Source organism: Mustela nigripes, chromosome 14, assembly GCF_022355385.1.
Source record: "Mustela nigripes isolate SB6536 chromosome 14, MUSNIG.SB6536, whole genome shotgun sequence".
NCBI classification, from domain to species: Eukaryota; Metazoa; Chordata; class Mammalia; order Carnivora; family Mustelidae; genus Mustela; species Mustela nigripes.
This window is the reverse complement of record NC_081570.1, coordinates 25,282,255-25,308,313: the sequence shown is the minus strand read 5'-3', so window position 1 is coordinate 25,308,313 and position 26,059 is coordinate 25,282,255. Positions and strand designations below refer to the sequence as shown.

At 44.5% G+C, this 26,059-nt stretch overlaps 2 protein-coding genes across 2 annotated transcripts in view; one reads left to right on the top strand and one right to left on the bottom strand.

Moving 5' to 3' along the window:
• Positions 1–26,059, top strand: part of CSMD2 (CUB and Sushi multiple domains 2) — a 611,427-nt gene that overhangs the window by 253,670 nt on the left and 331,698 nt on the right. The window lies entirely within an intron of this gene.
• Positions 9,235–9,810, bottom strand: HMGB4 (high mobility group box 4). Its single transcript, XM_059376705.1, has one exon. It carries the CDS (start codon positions 9,808–9,810, stop codon positions 9,235–9,237), a length of 576 nt encoding a protein of 191 aa, XP_059232688.1.

Sequence of the window (26,059 nt, the reverse complement as noted above, 5' to 3'; positions counted from 1 at the left end):
GTGGTTTCTAGTGCCCAATAAATCCTCTGGATGCCAGCCAAGCCCTTTCTTGGAGGTGCCAAGAGATAGATCCAGGTATTTCTCTGGAAATACAAAATGATGTAACCAGTCGAGCACAGAGTATGTGTCTTGGTGCTCAGGAGGCCTTCTGGGCCAACACTGCTGTTTGCAGAGCTCCTGCAAGGAGGGGACCGACCACTGCCAGCCACAGGACAAGAGGAGCAACGTGGCTGTCGTGATTCCAGCCAGCATGCACTGAGCACCTAGCAGGGATTCTCAGTCCCCCGCCTGCAAAACAGGGATGTTTAAAGTTCTTGCCTCATTGGGTTTATTATCAAATAAAATAATTACATCCGAATCGCCTCAAACAGTAGCAGCATGGCATAGGAATGTAATAAATGTTTACTATTATTATTTGAATGCATTTCAGGCATTGTGTTATATTTTTAAGGGTACTGGGATGAATAAGGCAAGGTCATTGCCCTTCCCCACAGGTCCGGGAGATAAACAGGTAATACAATGTGATCTGCAGTGGGATGGTGATATGCTGTGGGAGTACAGAGGAGGGTGGGAGAGTCAAAGAGGGCTTCCTGGAGGAAGGCACACCTGACCTGACTTTCCTCTGATGCTGGAAGTTTACTAGACCTAAACAGTAAGGAGGAGGATTCCAGCCAAGTGTAGCATGTGAAAAGGCCCTAAGGAGAAGGCGAGGGTATCATGTAGCAGGGCCTCTGGGTGGGAATATTAAAGACCTTTTGGTACATAACAAATTGCCCCAGAACTTAAGGTCTTAAGCAGTGTTTATTGTCTCACATGTTCTGTGTATTAGGAATCTGGGTGGGGCTTAGCTGTGTCCTCTAGCTTAGGGTTTCTCACAAAGCTGCAGTGAAGGTATCTGCCAGGGGTGCAGTCCTCTCAAAGCTTATTTGGGGAAGAAGGTCGCTTCTAAGCTTGTTCACGTGATTGAAGGATTGGGTGCCCCAGTGCTGTTGATCAGGGAGACCACCTTAGTGCCTTTCCATTGGGTGACTTTCAACATGGCTGCTTACTTCATCAGAGCAAGTCTAAGAAGGAGAGGATGAGACCAGGAGGCCTGGTCCTTTATAACCTCATCTCAAAAGTGATAGCCTACCACTTTAGCTGTATCCTACTTGTTAGAAACAGGTCACTAGGTCCAGCCCACACAAAGGGGAGGAGATTGACCAAGGGCACAAATGCCTGGAGAGGAAGATCATGGGGTCATTTCTGAAGCTGCCTTATTACTGGCTGCATTCTGGTCCCCAACTCCTCCTCCTTCCACATGCAAAATGCAGTTGTCCCTTCCTCAGGTCCCACAGAGTCTCATCCCATGATAGCATCAGCTCAGAGTTCAGAACATCATCACCTAAATCATGTTCAGGTATGGACAAGGTTCCTGGGTGTCATTCCTCAAAGGCAGGTTCTAGAAGACTGCTACTCTGGATCTGGATCTGTAGTTCTAGTTCTATAAAACCAGAGAGAGAAGCATTGCCTGCCACCACGTACCCAACACACAGTGATTCAACAGGCATAGGGTCATGCTTAAAGACATTCTTACTCAAAAATGGGGAGGGGAATGTGAGGCATAAAGGAGTCCTCTGGTCCATAACAATTCTGAAATCCATCCAGGAAAATATTAGAACTTTCTTGATTACTTTCAAAATCTCAATCATTCCCCATGAGTTGCAAATCCACACTCTGAGCTCCTGTTTCCTTCCTCTGAGTCATTTTTGTCTTTCTCATGGAAGAAAGCATATGTTGAGAATTTGGGGAGTCCACTTACCTCTTTTTTTCATGCTGTCCCTGTCTTGAGGTTCTGCCAGAACAACCAAGGAATGATGCTCTGATGCTTCCCAGAGGCCCTGCTTTTTGATCTAGAGGACCTGTGAGACCTACCCTAATCTCTTTAAAGGGCCTTCTATGTCTGAATGACATTATGCTCTTTTTTTAATTTAAATTCAATTAGTTAGCATATAGTACATCATTAGTTTCAGATGTAGGGTTTAATAATTCATCAGTTGCATATAACACCCAGTGCTCATTAAATTAAGTGCCCTCCATAATGCCTGTCACCCAATTACCCCATCCCCCCACCCATCTTCCCTCCAGCAACCCTCAGTTTGTTTCCTAGAGTTAAGAGTCTCTCATGGTTTGTCTCTGTCTCTGATTTCTTCCCATTCAATTTTCCCTCCCTTCCCCTATGATCTTCTGTCCTATTTCTTATATGCCACATATGAGTGAAATGGTAAGATCATTGTCTTTCTCTGATTGACTTACTTCACTTAGTATAATACCCTCTAGTTGTGCCCACATCATTGCAAATGGTAAGATTTCAATTCATTGATGGTTGTATAATATTTCACTGTATATGTATACCACATCTTCTTTGTCCATTCATCTGTCAGTGGACATCTAGGCTCTTTCCATAGTTTGGCTATTGTAGACATTGCTGCTATGAATACTGGGGTACAGGTGCCCCTTCGCATCACAACATTTGTATCCTTTGGGTAAATACCTAGTAGTGTAATTGTTGGGTCAACACTATGCTCTTTTGATATTCCTGACATTTCACCCAACAGCTGGACAGTCACACCTTCACTTATCTCCAGACCACCTTTCTCTGACAGTGCTGGAAAGCTGTTTGATTTTAGCATCCTTTGTTGTCTTGAAGGTCTGAGAGTTTTCAAAACTATCAGGCCCTTGCTCCTTTTTAACAATCTTTCCCTCAGTTTATCTCCCTTCTCACCGAAGTGGCAAGAAGAAACTGGCCATGCCTTTGACACTTTGCTTGGACATCTCCTTAGCTGGATTGCTGAGTGGATATATGTTTTGCTTTCCACATAACTGTAGACAACAGTGTTGCTAAGCTTTCTGCAACTACTTTACAAGGATCCCCTCTCTCCAGTTTCCAAAATCGTGTCCTCATTGTCTTTTCAGCCTTCACTGGCAGCACCCTCAAAGTCCAGATTTTTCTAACAAGCTTCACAAAATATTCCCTGCCTCTACCCATGCTCTGGTTCCAAAGCCACCTTACATTTGAGATGTTTTTCATGATACTATGCCTCTTTTGATACTACAATTTGTGTTGTTCTCTCTTTCAGTTTATAACAAATTCCCCTAAACTATAGTAGCACAAAACAACATCTATCAGCCTGGTCTCTGTGAGTCAGGAATCAGGTGTGGCTGATCCGGGTCTGTCACAAAGCTGCAGGAAAGGTGTGCATGGGAGCCCAGGAGTGGTCAACCTCTGAGCTACTTCATGGTTGTGGGATTCCCTCCCAGCAGGCAAGCCAGCCTCAGTTCCTTGCCACACGAGCCTCTCCACAGGACAACTTTCAACATATCCATTTGCTTTGAGCAAGCAATAGAGATTGTGTTTTGTAGCTTAGTCACTAGCAGAGAAGTGATGTCTTATCACTTTTGCCCTATTCCGTTCATCAGAAGTCAATCACTAGGTCCAGCCCACACTTAAAGGGAGGAATCAGACAAGGGTGTGAATACCAGGAGGTGAGGATCTCTGGGAGCTACTCGAGAAGCTGAGTGTTGGCGACAGTGCAGAGGCAGCAAGGTTTGATTATGCTGCGTCAGACTCCCACAGGCAATGGGCAACCACTGAAATGTTTTACTGTTGAAGGGGAAGTCTTACAACATCCATCAGGCAGCCAGAGCAGAGAAAGGATTGGAAAGGGAGCAATGGGTAGTGAGAGCTAGTGCATGGAAACTTACAAGGGGATGGCCACATGAGAATGTTCATGGCATCCTACCAACCCAGAGATCAAGGCCAACCAGCCTGGAACATCACACGTCCCCCTTTGGGTTCCTGGCTAGGTTTCCTCCTGCTTCAACTGCCCTTTTATATGTTGTTCTCACCTTTAAACCATCCTTTAGAGTCCAGGACAGGAACCCTCATTCACAAGATACTTCCCACACACTGGACATCATTTACAATGATACACACATCATTTATTCTCCAGCATACCTATAGACAAGTATAATTTTGGGGAGTGTGATTAGAGGACAGGAGAGTGTCATTGCCTTGGTGATTTCACCCAAAAACCATGCCCTGCCCAAGGACCAAATCCTTGAGCTTAACAGCCCAGAAATTGGATCTTTTGATCCTCAAACAATTGATTTCGTGGAAGGTAAAATCAATTATAAGATCCCAACACAGCAGGTGCCTGGGTGGCTCAGTTGGTTAAGTGTCTGCCTTTGGCTTAGGCCATGATCCCAGAGTCCCAGAACTGAGCCCTGCATGGGGCTTCCCTCCCAGCAGGGGGTCTGCTTCTCCCTGTCCCTCTGCCCCCAAACCCCCTGCTCTTGCTCTGTCTCTTTCAAATAAACACATAAATATTTTTTTAAAAAGATCCCAACACAGTTGTGGGTTCCAGATGGTAACCAGTTGTTTTGCAACTGGGATCAACTTCTCTGTTGGGATTTGAGGCAAACCCAATAAATAAATATGCTTATTCCTGTCAGGTTTGGAATCAGTGGCAGGTGCAGGATGAGGATCAGCCTGTCACCTCTATTACCAATGAACTAATTGAAGTGCAGACCTGAACACATTCTGCAGCTAAGGTGGTGGGGGGTGGAGAAAGAAGGGTATGGTGAGCTCCTCTTCTCAAACTCATTAGGCAGATAAGTCTCACTTCTTATTACTCTTCCAAGTGAATGTCCGGGTTATAAGAAGGAGAAGAATTCCCCTGTGGGCCTTGGACTGGTAGCATCAGTGTCACCTGGGAACTTTTAGAAATGCAAATTCTAGGTCTAACTCCCAGAAAAATTGAATCAAATTCTAGGAGTGGGGCCTAGCAATCTGTGTGCTAACAAGCTCTGAGGTAATTCTAATGTAGGCTCAAGGTTGAGAGCCACTGGTCCAGCGGAAGCTGTTCATATGCAAATATGAAACCTGGGAAGAAGAGTCTTTATGGAACGTTCTGCCACCCATGCCCACCCTTTTCCCCATCCCTGGGAAAATTAATCACAGGGCTAGAAGTTTCATCCTTTCCACATTTGATTTTCAGCTTACAGCTTCTCCAAGTACCAAGTAGAGACTCCTGATTATTTCCCATCCAAAAAAGAAAAATGTCATGGGTTTGATATTTGTTAGCCATATCTCTTGATCTTGCAAACCTTGGAGGGGCTAGCATCCCCTTTTGGTACTGATAGTTTCTGAAAATGCTAGAATGACCAATAACCAGAAGTCAAAGTGGAAGCATGTGGCTCTTCCTGCAGAAAACTCTGTGGCTCCCCATTGCACTTAGATTTCAAATAAACTCCTTTCTAATACCTGCCTCACTCCAGCTGCATCTCACACCATGTCAGTCAGGCCTCCCTACTCTCCCTCTAATATGCCAAGCTCACTTCTGCCTCAGGACCTTTGCACTAGCTGTCCTGCAGCTTAAAGAACTCTTTCTTCAGACCTTGGCATGCCTAGTTCCTTGTCCTTTAAATCTGAACCCAAATGTCATCTTTGACCACTGATTTAAAGTGCCCTCAACCTCACTTGTCATTGTTTATCTCATTACCCTTGTTTATTGTCTTTGGAGCACTTGACACTATCAAAAAAATGATCTCGTGTATTTATTTGTTGACTTGTTATCTGTCTGCCACTCCCTGGAATATAAGAGATCAGGGACCTTGCTGTATTCCTAGCACCAGAACAGTTCTTGGTATATTACAGGCATAAGATTTACATAAATATTTGTTGAATAAATGAATAAATGAATGAATAAGTGAACATAGGAAAAGCTTTAGGAGAGGAGGATCAGAGTGCAGTGATTCATTCATCGAGACAGTGATAGACCCAAAGACTCTGCCTTCCTCTTCCCGAGGACAGGGGCACAGAGCCCAGCTGAATGGGTCTGGAGTGCTGGCACCATACCAGACTCCTTGCCTGTTTCTTCTCTATCCCACTGTCTTAGTCCTGGCTCCCCCTTCTCTTCCTCCTCTTCCCCTCCCTCCGCCTCACTGTTATTACATTACAGTCATTAGAAGCCTGCAGATTCACACCCTCCTGTCGACTTTTTCATAAAGGAATGTTAATGGAGTTCGTCTTCAGCAGGGGTGATGCAGACTGTTGTCAAAACTCTGACTTGGCCACCCACATTCACATAATTAATCACACAAGAAACCAGAAAGGGGCAGCAGGAGTGCTGGGCCTCTCTATATGGTGGCCCTCTTCTCAGAGTGGAATGTGGTATAACACACAGCTGCTGCCCACCAAGAGACCCCAGGTCAGGCTGGAAGCAAGACAACTCAACAAGAACCTCTACAGAGGAGTAGAAGTCAGGCTCTAATCCGCCATGGGGAGGGGGGTCTCCTCCACCTTCAAGAGGGTACCAAGAAAAGGAAATTAAACACATAAAGTAGAAGCTAGAGGGAGAAATAAGGCTAAAGACAGTCTCTTCTAAAATTATAAGGAAGCTGGCTTTTATTGAGCACTCTATTGGTTATTTGTTGCCATGAGACAAATTACTATACACTTAACGGCTTAAAACAACACACATTCATTGTCTCTCAGTTTCTGTGGGTCAGGAATCTGGTAATAGCTTGGTTTAGCTGTGAGACCTCACAAGGCTGCAGTCAAGATGTCAACCAGGACTCTGTTCTCATCTGAACGCTCAACTGGGGCAGGACCCACTTCCCAGCTTATGTGATTGCTGAAACACTCAGTTCCTTGTGGTTGTAGGACTGGACTGTGAGCTTTAATTTTTTGCTGACTGTTGGTCTGAGGCCACCCTCAGCTCCTAGAGACTTACCACAGTTCCTTGCCATGTGAGTTTCCCCAGCTTGGCCTCTTCATCATGCTAGCAAAGTCTCTAGAGCAAATCAAGTAGCAAGATGAAGTTTTATACATCATTACATAATCACAGAGGTCACAGCTCGTCTCTTTTTTCTCCATTCAGTTGGTTAAGAGCAAGTCACAGGTCCTGCCCATATTTAAGAAAAGATTGTACATACATGGGTATGGACACCGGCAGGGGGTATTATGAGACAGCCATCCTAGAGGATGCCCGCCGCAGTACATATTAGGTGTCAAGGACTATGCCAAATGCTTTTGCATGTATTATATCATTTATTTACTAAAACAACCTGTAAGGTGAGTAACATCCCCATTGCACAGGGGACAACACAGAGGAAAGAACTTGACCAAGGTCCTGCAAACGTTAAGATCAGAACCATCTGTATCATAGCACCAAGCCAACCTGCACAAGCTTAGAGGACTAAAGGATTTGCATCTTTAGAGTGAAGAGTAAGGGCCTGAGGGAGGCAGGGGAAGGGGGGTAACAAGTGTATTCTAGCTCCCTTTAAGACTTGAGATCAGGAGGAAGGGATGGGTGTGGATGACATGTTGAGAAACAAGAACACTGAGAATGCTTATGTTTGATGATCTCTGTTTTCTCAATGAGACAGAAAATGAGGGCATCTCCTGAGAGAGTGGGGGTTGGGATGGAGGGGAAGCAGAGCCAAGTTGAAACAACAGCTGTAGGGAATGGGGAATGGGAAACAGGAATCTTGCCAGCAGCAGTACAAGTTTGCCAAGTAGGATAAAGCTGCTTCATCCCTGAAGACTTCAAAGGTCTCCTTGGTAGGGCCCCCTACACTCTGAGTTGCCTTCATTTTCATCATGCCTTTTAGTGCTGTAGTTTATGCTCACATCCTTCTTACCAGAAAGAAAGTTCTTTCAGGGCAGGAACCTGACTACTGACTACTGAACCTGACTACTATGCAACAGACTATGCAGTACCACATAGTAGACTATGCAGTAACCAACACAGGATCTGGCATATGTGAGTCTTCCATAAATGGCCTGACTCCAGACCTTGAACTTCTAAATCACTCCACTATATTACCTTCTATTCCCTAAAGGCTCTCTAGTTCTGTAAGATTTTTCAAAGTATGTATTTTTACTTTTGTTTTGAGAGTAAAAGTTCAAAAAGTGGTAGAGGACAAAGTCTAAGTCCATCCTGGAACAGGAGTGGAGGTGGAATTAAGGAAGTCTGTTGCATGCATAACGCAATGACAAAAAAGCAATTTTGTCTTTTGGCCCAGTCTTTTTGGTGTCGAGAAGTCAATAGCCATTTCACAATATTTCATACCAACTTATACTGATTGAGATGAAGCATTGCTCATGATATGTCGCCTGAAAAATAGAGCACAGACACAGAAAGTCCTATTGTGCCAAATGACCACTTTAGTCTCATTTTAAATGGCAAAATCCTAACTCAAAATATCTTAGACAAAAAAAGAAAAAAGAAAGGAAAAAGAAAAAAAAAACATTTGGGCTCATCTTCAATGAAAAGTCCAAGATTACACTCTGTTGCCAAGGGACTAACATTTTGGCCCAAGAAAAAGGCAGATGGCTTACAGTAGCCTCAGGACAGGGCTCTTCCCTAGGACTCCCGGCACAAGTCCTGTGGTCCCCTCTGACTGAACACCCTGGGTCACATGCCTGTAACTGAACCAATCAGCGTGACCAGGGGACTTCAGAGGAGGGTGCTGTGAACAAGAGGAGAAGGAATGGATGCTGGGTGGTCATAAAGGCAGTAAATGTCCACTCCATGAGTGCTGTGCTTCTAACCACAGACAACTGGGTGGGTGCCCTCCAAAACCAGGGTTTTCTCTAGTTTAGGGACTTGTGCGGAGTCAGATCCCCACATTTGTAAAATCAGCCCTGTGTTTTCATCCCCACCAGAGCAGGAACCAACCCTGAGGTGGTCTCCTGGCCTGCTGATGATACCTAAGGCTCAGTTGGAGGAGTAGTTCTGTAATTACTGGAGGAACCAGGTACTCCAAAGCCCACCTCAACTCCAGTTTCCCAACCTCTGCTGGGGCCTCAATTAGGAGTCTGACCTGAACTCTAGGCCTTCTGGCCCTGCTGATAAGGATGATGGCAGGACTGGCATCCATGCACCCGACCCAGAGGAGGGTCAGTCCTCTGTCCTCGATAACCACTTGCAACCAAGGTGCCCTACCTCTGTGACTTCCACTAGAAACTCCCATTCTACCTGCCCAAGCCAAGCTCCGTACCTACTGACCTCACACATTGCCTTGGACCTCTTTGCCCTTCTCTCAAAGCCAGCCCTCCCCAGGATCAGCTTCCAAGTCCCAATCTCAACCGCCACCCCACTCACTTCCTTAAGGCAGCAGCAACAGTGGCCACACTAATGTCACACAGGAGACCAGCAATGGGCAATAGTTGAATGGCATTTATTTCTAATTGGATCCATCAGCTTTGTCTGAGTCAGTTTTCCTTCTGCGCTGGTTCTTAGCTGACCCTTGGAGGCCCTTCCTGGCATTACATTGTTTGCGGTAGATTTCCAATTCCTCTTGGTATTTGGCTCTCAGGAGAGCTGCTCTTTGCTCATATGGCTGCTTTTCAGCATCTGTTTTCGCAGACCACATCTTTCCTGAGGCCCTTGCCACCTGCACTACTGACCAGCTCGGATTCTCCCTCTTCAGCCGGGCAAAGTGGTCTTGGCAGAAGAGCAAGAAGGATGATGGGGGGCGTCTGGGTGCTTGGGGGTCCCGTTTTCTCCGCTTCTTCTTCTTGCCAACATAATTCATCATCTCTTCCTGATACCGGGCTTTGTCGAGCTTGGCCAGAGCTTCATATTTGGCCTTTTCGTGCTTTGAGATGGACCTCCATTTTTCCGAACACTTTCTAGAGAACTCTTTAAAGCCAAGGTAGGTATTTGGCTGCTGCTCCTTGAACTTGTTCCTGTAATTCAGCAAAAAGTGGATGTAAGAAGAAACATTTGCCTTGGGCCTTATCTGGATTTCTTTTCCCATGTTCATAAAGTCATTTTTTTTTTCTGGATTCAGTAACTTGGACAGCAGAGACTTCTGTCTCCACACTCCAGGAGCAATCTAGAAGGTGCCCTGCTTGTGAATTTTTCCCTCTGCAAGAGCTATGGTCACAGCTCAGCCTTTTCAGTGGTGGTGGCATTATTGCATCAGAGGAGGGGACTGTGACATCATTCACCAGCCTGTGGCATTATCTTACAGCTCCTCTTATTGGTTGGCTACTGGAGGGTCCATTTTTTTCTGCTTCTCATGTGAGATGGTGGTTCACCCAGGGGTGGTTTGGAAGCAGCGACTTCCCCTGGAATATTTCTCCTTGATGTCCTGGAGGCCATGGGCTTTGCTCTACTATGGGAGATTTCAGTCCCTCGGATATAGTAATGAGCCATGGGGTCTGCCTTCCTCACCGTAAGATTGTCAAGACGTTGCATGATCCCTCCCAAAGTCAGGATGGATATAATGAACGTGAGGAGGTGGATGGCTCCAGGGCTGTCATGATAAAATGTGAAGTCTTTCTGTTTGCCTTGAATGGTGGCAGCTCATGCCGTTCAAAGAGTTTAGTAGTAACTCTAAAAATAATGAGGTATGACAGCCATGACTCGGTTCCTGTCAGGACAAAGTTGTCTAATTTAAAACCTGAGCACTTGGGCTATATACATCTGAACTCTTCATTTCTCTGAAGAAACTGGGATGGGGTGGGCAGAGGGAGGAAGACCTTGAGGGGTTTTACTCAATACACTTGAGGCTGTGAAAATGGGGTCAAATCCTTGGCCGTCCAGAAGCCTCCCTGCTCTCATCTCTGGGGTCATTGGCTCTCGGGCTTAGAGTACAGAGCTCTAATAGCTACACTCACACTTGTCAGCTTCTGACTTTGTGTGAAAGCCATTGCCCGTATTCCACTAGTCTTCCAATGGAAGGAAAAAGAAAAGACAATAAAAGGGTCATCTTGTGACCTTTGGACACTTTGAGAGCATTGCTTGTATGGGACCAGGGTTCATATAACTCAGTGGTTGATGATAGTGCCAAATTTATAGGACTACAAAATGGAGCCTCATTAGCAGAAAAGTTATGGTAAAATAGCCTAACAGGTGGGAGTCTGAATTTGGACTGATTTGCTTGACTCAAGCTTGTGTTTCTTTCTCAGTCCTTAGAAGTGGTGCCTCGGGGGCCAATGACTCTGGTGTGTATCTTCAGCGACTAAGCCTGACAGGGAAACTTGCCTAAGACTAGACCACATTTCCAGGGCTCCCAATCCATTCCCAAGCCTCTGAGACTGACTGCAACTTCCATCTTCTGTAAAAGAAAGATGGAAACTAATGAGGGTCCCCAGTCTTGAATTTGAGCCACAAGGCAGCTGGGCTACTGATGCTAGCTCCTTCCTTCCTATGAGCCTCTGATTTCATATCTGTAAAATGGGTGCTTTGGACCAGCCGGGAAGAATCCTCCAGATGGCATGCTGTAGTTTTGTGGCTGCATTTAGAGGCCTACAAGATCTCAGATGCCAGCCGAGGAAGCTTGGGCTAGTGATGGGACCAAGAGGTCTGGCAGGGGTAACAAATTACTCTGAGAACATTTCTCAGCTTGCTAAGTTGTTTTTCACTCTGGTTCTTTCTCCCAAAGCCAGGTGTTGGCTCACCTATTTGTTGGATTTGAGCTAGGCTGCCAAGGTCAATAGGACATAGCTCCTTTCCAAGATGGAAGGACGGGTTGTGAGAAAGAATTTGGCCAATGTCTATGGACATGAATCTGACTCTGCTCAGTCTCACAAAAACCCCACAGTTCATTTGTGCCTCCGTTCATGATGTTCTACCCTTCTCATGATGAAAAGATCCAGAAGGAATAACTCTATGATAATCATCTAGAGCCTAGCAGGTCTAGGAAGACAAGGTGGTAGAAGGTAAAAGCTACGGTCACCCTGTGATGCTTGGGCCACAATCTCACCTTGGAGGGATGAAGTGGGGGAAATGTTTGGAGAACCTTAGGGAGGGTCAGTATGGCTAGCTTTCTAAGTCGATGCTATGTGCTCTGGTAGCTGAGACTTCAACCTTCTTCACTATCTTCTGTGCCCTGGGAGGCTGACCCAGATGGACCACATCAATGGATCTCATGCCCTGTGGCTTCCATTTCAGTTTGGTCACTGTGGACCCCAACAGTAGATTGGGGAGAGAAAGGTGATTCCAGGACATTCATTCTCCTGGCTTCCCCCTCAAGAGGTCACCTGGAGCTGGCTCTCAGACCCTGGACTGAAGGTCTTGGCTCCTATCAAGTTTTCCTTTCTAAATGACTGGCTCCTTCCAGGTTTAGGAATTGCTCCCTTTCCTTGTCTCCTCTTGCCAGAGGTGGTAAGAGCTCTGCTTTTACTCTGCTGTCCCTTGTGGCTTTCCTACACCTTGCCCTTCCCTTTGTAAATAGCCTCTTTATTAAACACTCCTCAAATTATGCTCATTTGAGTGGCCATCTGGTTCCTGCTGGGACTCTGACCGATGTGCCATGTGTCTGGCTTTCCACCATGAGCAGCAATGGAGGTGGATAAATAAAGCAAGTATGGGCATAGGTCCAGGGTCAAAGGCTATTGAGCTTCTTCAGGCTCAAGGACCCAGTGGTCTCACAGCCTAGAATGTTCTGCAGGGGTAAGCGTGCCTGCCAGGGTAATAACAGAACAAGGCCACATGGCTTCCATAGAGGCATCTAATATCCCTTATATTATAAGATGACCTTTAGGCAGGGGCACTGGTCTGGAAAGCCAGATAAGAAAGATTTTCAGCTTTGTGGGCCCTGTGGTTTTTATTGGACGTACTCAACTCTACCATTGTTGCTCCAAAGTAGCCGCAGACAATACATACATCGATAAGCCTGGCTGTGCTCCCAGTAACTTCACAAAAACGGGCAGGTGCCTGGACATCGTAAACTGCTACCATCCCAATCTAGAGCTATGAGTTCAGTGTTTTCGAATTTGTTCATTGCAGCCTTACAATAAGATTTACAATTTACATCATGACCCATTTGTGCATGTCTGTACTTCGTAATATTGATGTAATGTGTCGTGTGTGCCTGTCTCTATTCCAAGCACTTTACCTATATCAAAGCATTTAATCTTTATAACAACTGTGTGTGTTAGGGATGCTATTTTTTTTAAGATTTATTTATTTATTTTAGAGAGAGAGCCAGCATGGGGCAAGGGAGGGGCAGAAGAAGAGAGTCTCAAGCAGACTCTGCTGAGCATAGAGTCTGATGCTGGCCTTGATCTCACGTCCCTGAAATAACTCCCTAAGCTGAAACCAAGAGTTGGATACTTAACCAACTGCACCACCAGGTGCCCCTGGGCAGGGGGCTTGGGCGGGGGTTGGGGGTGGTGGCAGGGCCACTATTTTTATCCCTATTTTAAAGATAAAGTTCTCTAAACACAGAGTTTACAGAAACATAACAAATTATACTTACTATGTGTGTGAAGTAGTATTTTCTATTCTATTCTGTTATGGTCTATTTTGTTATTCGAAGTGCCTACAGACCTACAGATTGGTCTCATGACCCACTATGGGTTACAGTCCATGGACTGATTTGAAAAACACTACGTAGGCAAGCTGAGGGGGGAGCTCTCACCTTGAACACAAATCCAATCAGATCCCCTTGATTTAGCGTTGGTAACATGAAGTGGAAAGAACATGGCTTTGGGAGCCTGGGCAGACATGAATTCAAATTCTAGCTTTGCTACTTATGTTCTGGGTATTGCTTGTTACTACCTTATCAGTAAAGAGCAGTGACATGGTAACAAAGCCGTGGATAGGAACTAACTGCAGTGATGGGAACAACGGACCCAGTACCCCTTTACCAAATGGGCTGGACGTAGGGACTCACTTCTAATGAATAGCGTGTGGAAAAGGGCAAATTATACCTTTCCAGTGGAGAAAGCTGGCAGATACCACCCTAACCAATAATGATATTCTTCCCCCAATTGCATAACCCTGGTCTAATCCTGAGAAAATATTAGACAAACCCAAATTAAGGGGTATTCTACAAAACATTTGACTAGTACCCTTCAAAAGTGTCAAGGGCCTGAGAAAGCAAGGAAAGCCTGAGAAACAGAGCCAGATTAGAAATCAAGTAGACTTAATGTCTCAGGGCTCTGGGAATTGATGGACTGGATGGTGGACCAAGAGAAAACACATTAGTGGAAAGACTGGGGACATCTGAATGACGTCTTCCACTGAGCTAATGTCAACTTGTGGATACGTCTACCATGGTTATATAAGACGCTAATGTTAGAGGAAGCTGGGTGATGGGTCTATAGGAAATTTTTGTACTGTCTTTGCAACCTGCAATGTTTTTTTTTTTTTTTAAAGATTTTATTTATTTATTTCACCGATGGAGATCACAAGTCAGACAGAGATCACAAGTAGGCAGAGAGGCAGGCAGAGGCGGGGTGGGGGAGGGGAAGCAGTCTCCCTGCTGAGCAGAAAGCCCGATGTGGGCCTCGATCCCAGGACCCTGGGTTCATGACCTGAGCCAAAGGCAGAGGCTTTAACCTTCTGAGCCTCCCACGCGCCCCCCGCAACCTGCAACTCTATTCTTATTTCAAAATAAAGTCTTTCAGAAATCTCCCTCGCTGACAGTAATGTGTACCCACAGTTGAGATACCCTGCTCTTGATCCATCTCCTCCAGAAATCTCTGGGCAGATTTGACCCTCAACTGTAGCAACATGTGCTCTTGGCATGTCTTCCATCACAGTGTTCCCTGAATTGCAGGGCATGCTGGAACCACCTGAGGATGTTTCAAAAATCCCAGTGCTCAAGGGTATTATATAAGACTGATGGATCCCTGACTTCTACCTCTGAAACCAGTAATACATTATATGTTAATTGTTGAATTTAAATTAAAATAACAGTAATAATGATAATAAATCCCAGTGCTCAAACAAGAAGAAGAAGAGCAAAAGTACCTGGCTTGGGCATCTGATAAATGCTTTGATGTTTCCTTCATCCCCCTCCTGCCCCTCTTCTTGTGGGGTGGGAATCTGCCTACACATGCCCTCTGAGTGGAGTATCCATAGTAGGCAGAAAATGGCTCCACAGGGACACCCACATCTGAAACCTCAAAACCCATGACTGTGTTACATTCCATGGCAAAAGGAACTTTGCAGATGTGATTATGTTAAGGATTTGGGATGAGAGGATTACCCTAGGTTACGTGGGTGGACCTCCTGTAATCACCTGGGTCCCTGTAAGAGGAAGGCAGGAGTGTAGAAGTCTGAGATGGAGATGTAGTGACAGATGCAGAGAGTCAGAGTCAGAGATCTGAAGATGTGGTATGGCCAGCTTTGAAGGTTGAGAAAGAGACCACAAGCCAAGAAACAAGGTGACGACTAGAGGCTGGGCAAGGCCAGCAAGCAGATCCCACCCTAGAGCTCCAGAGAGCAGAGCCTTGCAGACACCTTGATCTTGGCTCCATGATACCCATTTTGGGCTCCTGCCCTTTCCCTCCGCCCACCACCCAGAACTTTTAAGACAAGTGTGTTCTTTCAGGCCACGAAATTTGTAAAAATTTGTTAAAGCAGAAATGGGGAAGGAATACAGTATCTTTCTCATCCAGCTGGTGGTCTGTAATGTTTCCTGTGCTGTTCTTAACTCATGCTTATGTTAATAAAGATTAAAAATTTATGCCACCCCTTATTAGATTAGTTGTGGGACCAAGGAGCGTGGTCTGCTCAATTTTACACACTCTTCTTCATGCGCTTGCTGACTCATTAAGTCACTAATTCACTCGTTTGCTTACCAATTAATTCACTCTTAGATTCTTTCAGTTCATTCACTCATTTGCCACTCATATACATGTGCACATGCACACACATCTCAACAAATAGCTGTGAGTTGTGGAGCAATGTCACTGATTCTTTGATGGCCACTTATAAGCAGCATTTGAAGGATGGATATGTCTTAGGAAAGGAGGTGGTGGTAGAGAGAGGCATCTGAAATTTCCTGGAAGGCAGACTGGTGGGAAAGGCAGGGTCATAAACAGTAGACTTAGGCTTTTTGGCACTAACCTCATGCCAAGAACTATTACTCAATCTCATGTGACCATAATATTTTAATTAAGAATGATGGTAATGTTTTAAGTATATTATCTCCAGAAAAGCCTAGAGAGAGAGAGAGATTAATTTTTCCAGGGCCACACAGCAATGAGTGGCAGAGCCAGGCCTCAGACTCAAGTTGGTTTCACTCTTAAGTCCATGTGTTTTGCCGCTACTGGGAGTCTAGGAACTCCATTGGCTAGGACCAAGGAGAGAAGGAAGCCATCAGGGAACAAGGCCAAGTATTGCAGTAGGAGGGCAGGTGGAAGAAGAAGAAGAAGGAGAAGGGCAAAGGGAAGGGGAAGGAGAAGAAGGTGTCTAAATCTCAACATTTGAGGGATTCAGGGGACACTTTTCTGATTTGGGTTGATGGATCTCTTGTTCCAGATGGATCCAGTCAGTTTACCCCAGGTCATGGAATGTCCTGAGTCTAGCAGGTAGACTGAGGTGGATAGCCTATAGAACCACACCAGCATGTGCAGGTACAAACAGAACCTGGGTCTACTGTTTAGAACACAGGATGGTCAAAGCTGAAATGAAGTGTCCATGCCTAGTCCAGAGGCTTAGTGGACAATGGACAGGAAATGGAACAGATGATCAAGCACAAGCATGAGATGAGCATGGCAAGGTCCAGGCATGCCTGCTTACCTCTGGTAGGACACAGCAAAGGAAGAGAGGATGAGTTCTAGAATAAGACCAATTTTGGGGAAGAGAATGCCCACAGCAAAGTATGACTAGATATCTCTCACAGGCCTTGACAAAAATACTCTAGTATGCCACAGAGTAGGAAGAGTGGTCCCGGATCTTTTTGTCCAGCTCCCTGCCTCCTTCAACCAACATGAACATCTTTCATTTGGTCTGCCTAGCACCAGCCACTCCCTCCTTCTAAGCACATCCCTTCTTTTGGAGAACTGTCCTCAAAATAGTTCCAGCGGGGGCCTATGCCCTTGGCCCCAGGCGTGGGCACACCGCCCAGCGGGACTACTTGGAGGCCTTTAGTGAGCTTTTTCTAATTAGAACTAAGGGAAGGGATTTTTGCCTTTTGTCTGGAAGAGAAGGTGTGAGGATAAATTAAAGCTGCTAAGGGTGGCCATGGGTCCAGCCTTGAGCATCGCCATTTGCCATGGAAAGAATGAAGCAGCAGACAGAGCACAACAGAAATAGGACACAGAGAGAGGGGCCTTGTGGCATTTGGATCCCTGGGTCTAGTCATCCCTGGGGCCAGCTATGGCTTGACTATAGCAGCCAGTCATGTCTTCTCTATTCCAGGCTGATTTGATCTGGATTTCTGCCACCTGAAACCAAGAGCATTAGCCCAGATGTGATGCAGGTGAGCAATATGAGAAGCCAGGAGGAGAAGACTCTCCTCTTCCCTATTTGTCCGTTCTCTCCTTTTTATCTCCTTCCTCTCCCTTCTACTTGCTTTTGCTCCACTAGATCTCTGGTTTGTTATTCAGAAAGTATATATACAACACTGGGACATTATTGGCCCTCAATAATAACAGCAAATGGTCTTTGAGCACTTGCTACGTGCTGAGAACTATACCAAGAGCTTTTTTTTTTTTAATTTTATTTTTTCAGTGTTCCAAGATTCATTGTTTATGTACCATACCCAGTGCTCCCAGGAATACGTGCTCTCCTTAATACCCACCACCAGGCTCACCCATCCCCCCATCCACCTCCCTTCGAAAACCCTGTTTGTTTCTCAGAGTCCACAATCTCTCATGGTTCATCTCCCCCTTTGATTTCCCCCAATTCACTTTTCCTTTCCTTCTCCTAATGTCCTCCATATTACTCCTTATGCTCCACAAGTAAATGAAACCATATGATAATTTACTTTCTCTGCTTGACTTATTTCACTCACCATAACCTCCTCAGACCCATCCATGTTGATACAAAAGTTGGGTATCCATCCTTGATGATGAAGGTGTAGTATTCCATTGTATATATGGGCCATATCTTCTTTATCCATTCCTCTGCTCTAGAGCATCTTGGCTCTTTTCACAGTTTGGCGATTGTGGCCATTGCTGCTATGTACATATGGCCCTTCTTTTCACTGCATCTTATCTTTAGGGTAAATACCCAGTAGTGCATTTGCAGGGTCATAATCTCTAGACTGTTTTCCAAAGTGGCTGCACCAACTTGCATTCCCACCAACAGTAAAAGGGTTCCCCTTTCTCCATATCCTCTCCAACACTTGTTTCTTGTCTTGTTAATTTTGGCCATTCTAACTGGTATACAGTGGTATCTCAATGTGGTTTTGATTTTAATTTCCCTGATAGCTAATGTTGACGAACATTTTTTTCATGTGTCTGTTAGCCATTTGTATGTCTTCTTTGGAGAAGTGTCTGTTCATATGTTCTGCCCATTTTTTGACATGATTATCTGTTTTTTGGGTGTTGAGTTTGAGGAGTTCTTTGTAGATCCTGTATATCATCCCTTTTTCTGTAGTGTCATTTGTGAATATCTTCTCCTATTCCGTGCATTGCCTCTTTGTTTTGTTGACTATTTCCTTTGCTGTGCAGAAGCTTTTTATCTTGATGATGTTCCAAAATTTCATTTCACTTTTGTTTCCTTTGCCTTTGGAGACATATCATGAAAGAAGTTGAGGTGGCTGATGTCGATGAGGTTACTGCCTATGTTCTCCTCTAGGATTTTGATAGGTTCCTGCCTCATTTTGAGGTCTTTTATCCATTTGGAGTTTATCTTTGTATATGTTGTAAGAGAATGGTTGCATTTCATACACACCTGTCCAATTTCCCCAGCACCATTTATTGAAGAGACTTTGTTCCACTGGATATTTTTTCCTGCTTTGTTGAAGATTAGTTGACCCTAGAGTTGAGGGTCTATGTCCAGACTCTCTACTCTGTTCCACTGGTCTGTGTCTGTTTTTGTGCCAGTACCATGCTGTCTTGGTGATCACAGCTTTGTACTAAAGCTTGAAATCAAGCAACGTGATGCCCCCAGTTTTGTTTTTCTTTTTCAATATTTCCTTAGCAATTCGGGGACTTTTCTGGTTCCATACCAATTTTAGGATTGTTTGTTCTAGCACTTTGAAAAACTTTGGTGGAATTTTGATTAGGATAGCATTGAAAGTATAGATTTCTCTGGGCAGTATACACATTTTAACAATGTTTATTCTTCTGATCCATTGAGCATGGAATGCTTTTCCACCTTTTTGTGTCGTCTTCAATTTCTTTCATAAGTGTTCGGTAGTTCCTTGAGTACAGATCCTTTACCTCTTTGGTCAGGTTGATTCTCAGGTATCTTATGGTTCTCGGTGCTATAATAAATGGAACTGATTCTCTAATTTCCCTTTCTATGTTTTCACTGTTAGTGTATAAGAAAGCAACTGGTTTCTGTGCATTGACTTTGTATCCTGCCACATTACTGAATTGCTGTACTAGTTCTAGTAGTTTGGGAGTGGAGTCATTTGGGTTTTCCATATAAAGTTTCATGTCATCTGCAAAGAGAGAGAGTTTGACTTCTTCTTTGCTGATTTGAATACCTTTTATTTCCTTTTGTTGTCTGATTGCTGTTGCTAGGACTTCTAGTAGTATGTTGAACAACAGTGGCGAGAGTGGGCTTCCTTGTCATGTCCCGATCTCAAAGGGAATGCTGTTAGCTTTCCCCATTGAGAATGATATTCACTGTGGGGTTTTTTTATAGATTTTATGATGTTGAGGAATGTTCCCTCAATCCCTATACTTTGAAGAGTTTTAATCAAGAACAGATACTGTATTTTGTCAAATGCTTTTTCTGCATCAATTGAGAAGACCATGTGGTTCTTCTGTCTTCTCTTATTGATTTGTTCTATCACATTGACTGACTTACGAATGTTGAACCACCCTTACATCCCAGGCATAAATCCCACCTGGTCATGGTGGATAATCTTTTTAATGTACTGTTGGATCATATTAGCTAGGTTCTTTTTGAGAATCTTGGCATCCATATTATCAGGAATATTGGTCTGAAATTTTCCATTTCGATTGGGGTCTTTGCCTGGTTTGGGAATCAAGATAATGCTGGCTTCATAGAAAGAGTCTGGAAGTTTTCCTTCTGTTCCTATTTTTTGAAGCAGCTTCAGAAGATTAGGTATTATTTCTTCTTTGAGTGTTTGGTAGAGTTCCCCAGGGAATCCGTCAAGTCCTGGGCTCTTGTTTTTTGGGAGGTTTTTGATCACTGCTTCAATCTTGTTACTAGATATTGGTCTATTCAGGTTGTCAATTTCTTCCTGTTTCAGTCTTGGAAGTTGATAGGTTTCCAGGAATGCAACCATTTTTTTTAGTTTGCTTAACTTATTGGCAAATAGCTGTTGATAATAATTTCTGATGATTGTTTCTGTTTCCTTGATGTTAGTTATTATCGCTCTCCTTTCATTCATATTTATTAACTTGGGCCCTCCTTTCTTTTGGATTAGTTTGGCCAGTGGTTTATCAATCATATTGATTCTTTCAAAGAACCAGCTTCTAGTTTTGTTGATGTGTTCTACTGTATCTCTAGTCTCTATCTCATTGATCTCCACTCTAATCCTGATTATTTTCCTTCTTGTTCTTAGGGTTGGCATAATTTGTTGTTGATTTTCCAGTTCTTTAAGGTGTAAAGAGAGCTGGTGTATTTGGGATTTTTCAGTTCTTTTGAGTGAGGCTTGGATGGCTATGCATTTTTTCCTTAAGACTGCTTTTGCCATATCCCATAGGTTTTGGACTGATGTGTCTTCATTCTCATTGGTTTCCATGAATTGTTTAAGTTCTTTGATTTCCTGGTTGATCCAAACATTCTTAAGCACGGTGATCTTTAGCTTCCAAGTGTTTGAATTCCTTCTAAACTTTTTCATGTGGTTGAGTTCCAGTTTTCAAAGCACTGTAGTCTGAGAATAATCTCAATCTTTTGGTATCAGTTGAGCCCTGATTTGTGACCCCGTATGTGGTCTATTTTCAAGAAAGTTCCATGAGCACTCAAGAAGAATGAGTTTTTTGCTGTTTTAATGTTCTATATATATGAAACATTTGAATATTCTATACATGAGGCCCATCTGGTCCAATGTATAATTCAAAGCTCTTGTTTATTTATTGATTTTCTGCTTAGATGATCTGTCTATTGCTGAGAGTGGCGTGTTAAGATCCCCTACAATTAATGTGTTCATACCAATATGACTCTTTATCCTGATTAACAGTTGGCTTGTGTAGTTGGCTGCTCCCATATTTGGGGCATAAATATAACTGTTAGATCTTCTTGGTGGATAGATCCTTTATGAATGATGTAGTGCCCTTCTTTATCTCTGACTACAGTCTTTAGCTTAAAGTCTAATTTATCTGATATGAGAATTGCTACCCCAGCTTTCTTTTGAGGCCCGTTGGCATGAAAGATTGTTCTCCATCCCTTCACTTTCAGTCTGGATGTATCTTTAGGTTCCAAATGTGTCTCTTATAGACAGCATATGAACAGGTCTTGTCGTTTTATCCAGTCTGCAACCCTGTGCCATTTTATGAGCATTTAGACCATTCACATTGTGCAAGTGATTATTGAAAGATAAGTTTTTATTGACATCACGTTGCCTGAGAAGTCCTTGTTTCTATAAATTGTCTGTGTGAATTTCTGTTCTATGTCACTCTTTGATTCTTTCTTCTCTTATAGAACCCTCCCCATAATATTTCTTATTCTACCAGCTTGGTGGCCACATACGCTTTTGAACCTTGCCAGTCTTAGAAGGTCTTTATCTCTCCATCCATTTTGAATGTCAGCCTTGCTGGATAAAGTATTCTTGGCTGCATGTTCTTCTCATTTAGTGCCCTGAATAGGTCTTTCCAGCCCTTTATGGATTGCAAGATTTCTGTGGACAGGTCTGACGTTATTCTGTTGGACCTTCCTCTGTACGTAAGGAATCTCTTCCCCCAGCTGCCCTTAGAACCTCTTGTCTACAATTATGATTTGTGAATTTCACAATTAAGCATCTGGAAGTCTTTCTAGATTTGTTGATCTTGGGGTAGCCTTTCTGCCTCTAAGACACAAACATTTGTTTCATTCTCCAGACTGGGAAAATTTTCATCCAGAATTTGTTCAACTATATCTTCTTGTCTTCTCTCTTTCTCCACCCCCTCAAGGATCCCAATAATTCTGATGTTGGAATGTTTCATGGCATCATTTATTTCCCTAATTCTGTTTTCACGGCATGTAAGCTATTTGTTCCAGACCTCCTCTTGATCCTTCTTTTCTTTCAGTTTTTCTTCTAGATCACTAATTTGATCTTCTGCCTTGATTACTCTAGCTGTTAGAGTATTTATATTAGATTGGATCTCACTGATAGCATTCTTTAGTACTGCCAGATCTGCCCTCACTTCCACCCTTAGAGTTTCTGTGTTGCCACTAATGGTCTTCTCCAACCTAGCCATTCCTTGGATAATTGTTACCCTGAATTCCCTTCCTGACATACTGTTTATGTCCATATCCAATAGTTCTGTGACAGAGGGCACATTCTCTGAATTTTTCCTCTGTTGGGTGTTCCTCCTCCTAGTCATTTTGGTGAGAGGTGGTTAAGGGGGTGTATAGCTGAATATATCAACCACAATCTAGGCAAGGTGCACCCTGGAAAGTTTTTGGAGCAACCACCAAAAAGAAATAGAAAAAAAAAGAAAAAAGAAAACCCAGCTAAAATGAACCCCCAAAGTAAGATTTATAAGGTCCATAAACAAAAATGAACAAACAAAAAGACTGACAATAGTAAAAGACAAGGAAAAAAAAAACAAAAAAAAAAAAAAAAGAAAAACCCAGCCAAAATGAACCCCAAGAATAATATTTAAATAGTACAAAAACAAAAACAAATTAACAAATACTAACAGAAGAATAAGATAGGAAGGTGTTTATAAATCCTTGATGTGGATGTGGAAGGTTATTTCGGTTCTTCCTGGGTGAATGTTGTTATCTTTGTTAAAGGACTCAAATTTCCAGACATACAGGGAAATTAAAACTGGTTTCTATATAGGAGTAGTATTGAATAGGGAAAAAGGATAACCTTGAAGCTTATATCTATATGTATAAAAAAAGAAAAAGTATATGTATGAAAAAAGTTCAAGTTAAAAAGTTGTTATGCAATATGTTGTATTAAACCTCTACTGGTAAGGAGGTTTAAAAAAATTAAAAGAACAAGATTTATGAGAATGAATTAAAAAAAAAGTTGTCTATGAAATATATAGGTTTTGGGACAATACCAGGAGCTTAATATGTTGTTTTCCCCTGATGTTGGGGTTTTACAGTTTTATGGGGGACCCTGTAATTAATGTCCTCTGGTTCTTTTGGCTTGTCTTCTGTGGGAGGGGCTTTTGTTTTGTTTTGTTTTGTTTTGTTGTTGTCATTGTTGTTTCCAGTCTGTCCTGCTTGGGCTGAGTCGCCCTGCCCACTATCAAGGAGCTTGGCTCTGTGGAAACCAGTTTTTCCGGCTCTTGTTCTCTGGAGGTTTTTGTTCTTTGGGGGCTTTTTGCAGGGCTTTTCAGAGGTTTAGTGGAAAGCAAACCGTCTGCACCCAGACCGCTGCCTCAGAGAGAAACCTCAGTCTGCTCCCCTCTGGGTGGTCCAGAACACACAGACTCCCTGTCTGCAAACTCCACTGAACAGTGCAGTCTTTCACAGGCAGTGCGCACCCCCATGCCACTAAAGCCATGAATGATATTGGTCCGGGTGAGCCCGATCCCAGGTGACTGCCATTCCTGGGACTGCTGTCTGAGGTCCATGCCCTCACCCCGTGCACTCACACCAAGCGGCAGCACAGGACACATGGAGAAGGCAGTGGGCCTAGAGACTGTGGGCCAGTGCACACATCAGACTCTCTCATGCACGGGCAGGAGTGGGCCCAGCCCAAGCAGTGGTGCAAGCAATGGAAAGCCATGGGCTCACGGACCATGGACTTGAGCCCCTACTGGACTCTCTCTGGCATGGGTGGTTGTCAGCGGTGACCGTCCTGGGACCATGGGCTTAGGCCCGTGCCTGTGACCACCCAATTCCACTAGTTGCCTCTTAAGATCTTTTACTTTTTTTCAGTGCTTCTATCAAGACTCTAAGTTAATGCTGGTCCCCAATCACAGGGCACTTTCATATTGAGATATTACTTTCCAATGAGTCACTTCTGGTGGCTCCCTCCCCCTTCTGTTTATCCTCTGATACCAGTCCAAGTGTTCCCACTCTGCTTTACCTCTCCACTGGTGTCTTCTGCCCCTGTAGTGATCCAGAAGTGTATAATCTTACATCTCAGGCTGATTTCATGGGTGTTCAGAGTGTTCTGGTAGATATTTAGCTCACTTTAGGGGACTGGTTGAAACAGGGTGTTCTACTTCTCTGCCATCTTGCCCCTCCTTACCAAGAGCTTTTGTACCCATTATCTCACTTAGACCTCCTGTCAGCTCTATGAGGTGGGTGCTGGTGTTACCCTAGTAAATAACAGGGGAAACTGAGGCCCAAAGCAGGTCAGCCACTTGCCCATAGTTAGACAGCTAATAGTTAGACAAGAGATGAGACTTGAACCCAAGCAGGAAACTTCCAGGGCCCATGTTCCTCCTAATCTCCACCCCAAACTGCCTTTTTTTTCTTTTTTTTTTTTAAGATTTTATTTATTTATTTGCCAGACAGAGATCATGAATAGGCAGAGAGGCAGGTGATGGGGGTGGTGGTAAGCAGTCTCCCCACCAAGCAGAGAGCCTGATGTGGGGCTCAATCCCAGGACCCCAGGACCGTGACTTGAGCCAAAGGCAGAGGCTTAACCCACTGAGCCACCCAGGTGCCCCCCAAACTGCTTTCTATTCAGTAAGTGTTAGCCCTTGGCCTATGACTCTCCCTTGCTTTCTGGAGACATGCCGTGATCCAGAATATGTGGCTTCTATGTCTTGAAGGCTTAGCAGGAGTTTATGAGCATCACCATAGCACCTCAAATTGTCACAAAGCACTGTGATACATATACTGGAATAGAGAGACTCAGAGAGGTGACACCATCTCCCAGGGTCATACAGCCAGTGGATATGGAGGCAGGATCCAAGTCCAGCTCCATCTGACTAGGACACCTTGTTCACTGGCCTGCACATCACCAAGATGCTTTAGCCCATCCATTCTCCAGCTGACTAGAGGCTCATGCCCTCAGCCAGGGCTTCAGAGCTGCCTGGCTCTCACGCAGGGCTGGCTAGCTGCCTCCTCCTGGAGGGGGAGGGGGACATTGATGTTGCTCAAGCTAAGAGTGGCAGGCAGAGGCTGGCGTGGGAGGCTCCTCAGTAAGCCATCTGCAAACATTTCCTCAGGATGAGAAGTATTATCCAAATATAATCCCCAGAGGCCTCTGCAAGGCATACATTGCCACCCTTCTTGGGAGGGGGACAGGCCCCTTCTCTGACTCATGTCTGCTAGTGACAGGCAAGACTGAGAGAGCAGGAACTGGTGGAGGCCAGGCTAGAGCCGCTGAGGGAGAAGGGAAGGTAGCTGCCACATGGACTGGCTACCTTGGGTGACACAGAGTGCCCTGTCTCTTCTCCCATGTACTGTCCTGTCACCAGACTGGATGCAGGCATCCTTACTTCTCCAGGGAAACCTAGGCTACTCCAGGGTCTACTTAAACCCTGTATGCTCTGGAGGATAGGGTTCAAGGCTCTGATAAGATCTCATCCCTTCTCCTCCTCTCAGACCTAACTAATCAAGGGTGGGGGAGAATAGTTCACATTTGTGAAGCACCTGCTGTGTGTCAGGCACAATCCTAGACACCTTATATAGGACTCCCATTGCACAGATGAGGAAACAGGTTCAGAGAATTTTGGGCACATCCCCATACTTACACGACTAGGAAATAGTGGAGCCCAGACTCAAATACAAGGCTGTGTTGGTTCCAGAGGTCAAACCTATTGCCTCTGTGTAGGGGAACAAGACAGGTGATAACCCAGACAGGGGACATCTCCACCTAGGCAGACTCCTGAGCCAGGAAGGCGATAGGGTCCAGGTTTAGTGTGAGTGTGCCTCGGCCACCACGTTCCCAAGGCACCCACTTCCTGGGCCAGGCCTGATGGGGCAGGCTTTAACATTTTAGTTCATGGGGCCATCAGGCGAGCTCTCTGGCCTAACCTGGAGCAATGCAGACCGGGCTGGGGGCAGAGAATGGCTAGCTAAGGATTCAGCAGCAGGGCAGGGCTGAGAGGGTGCTTAGA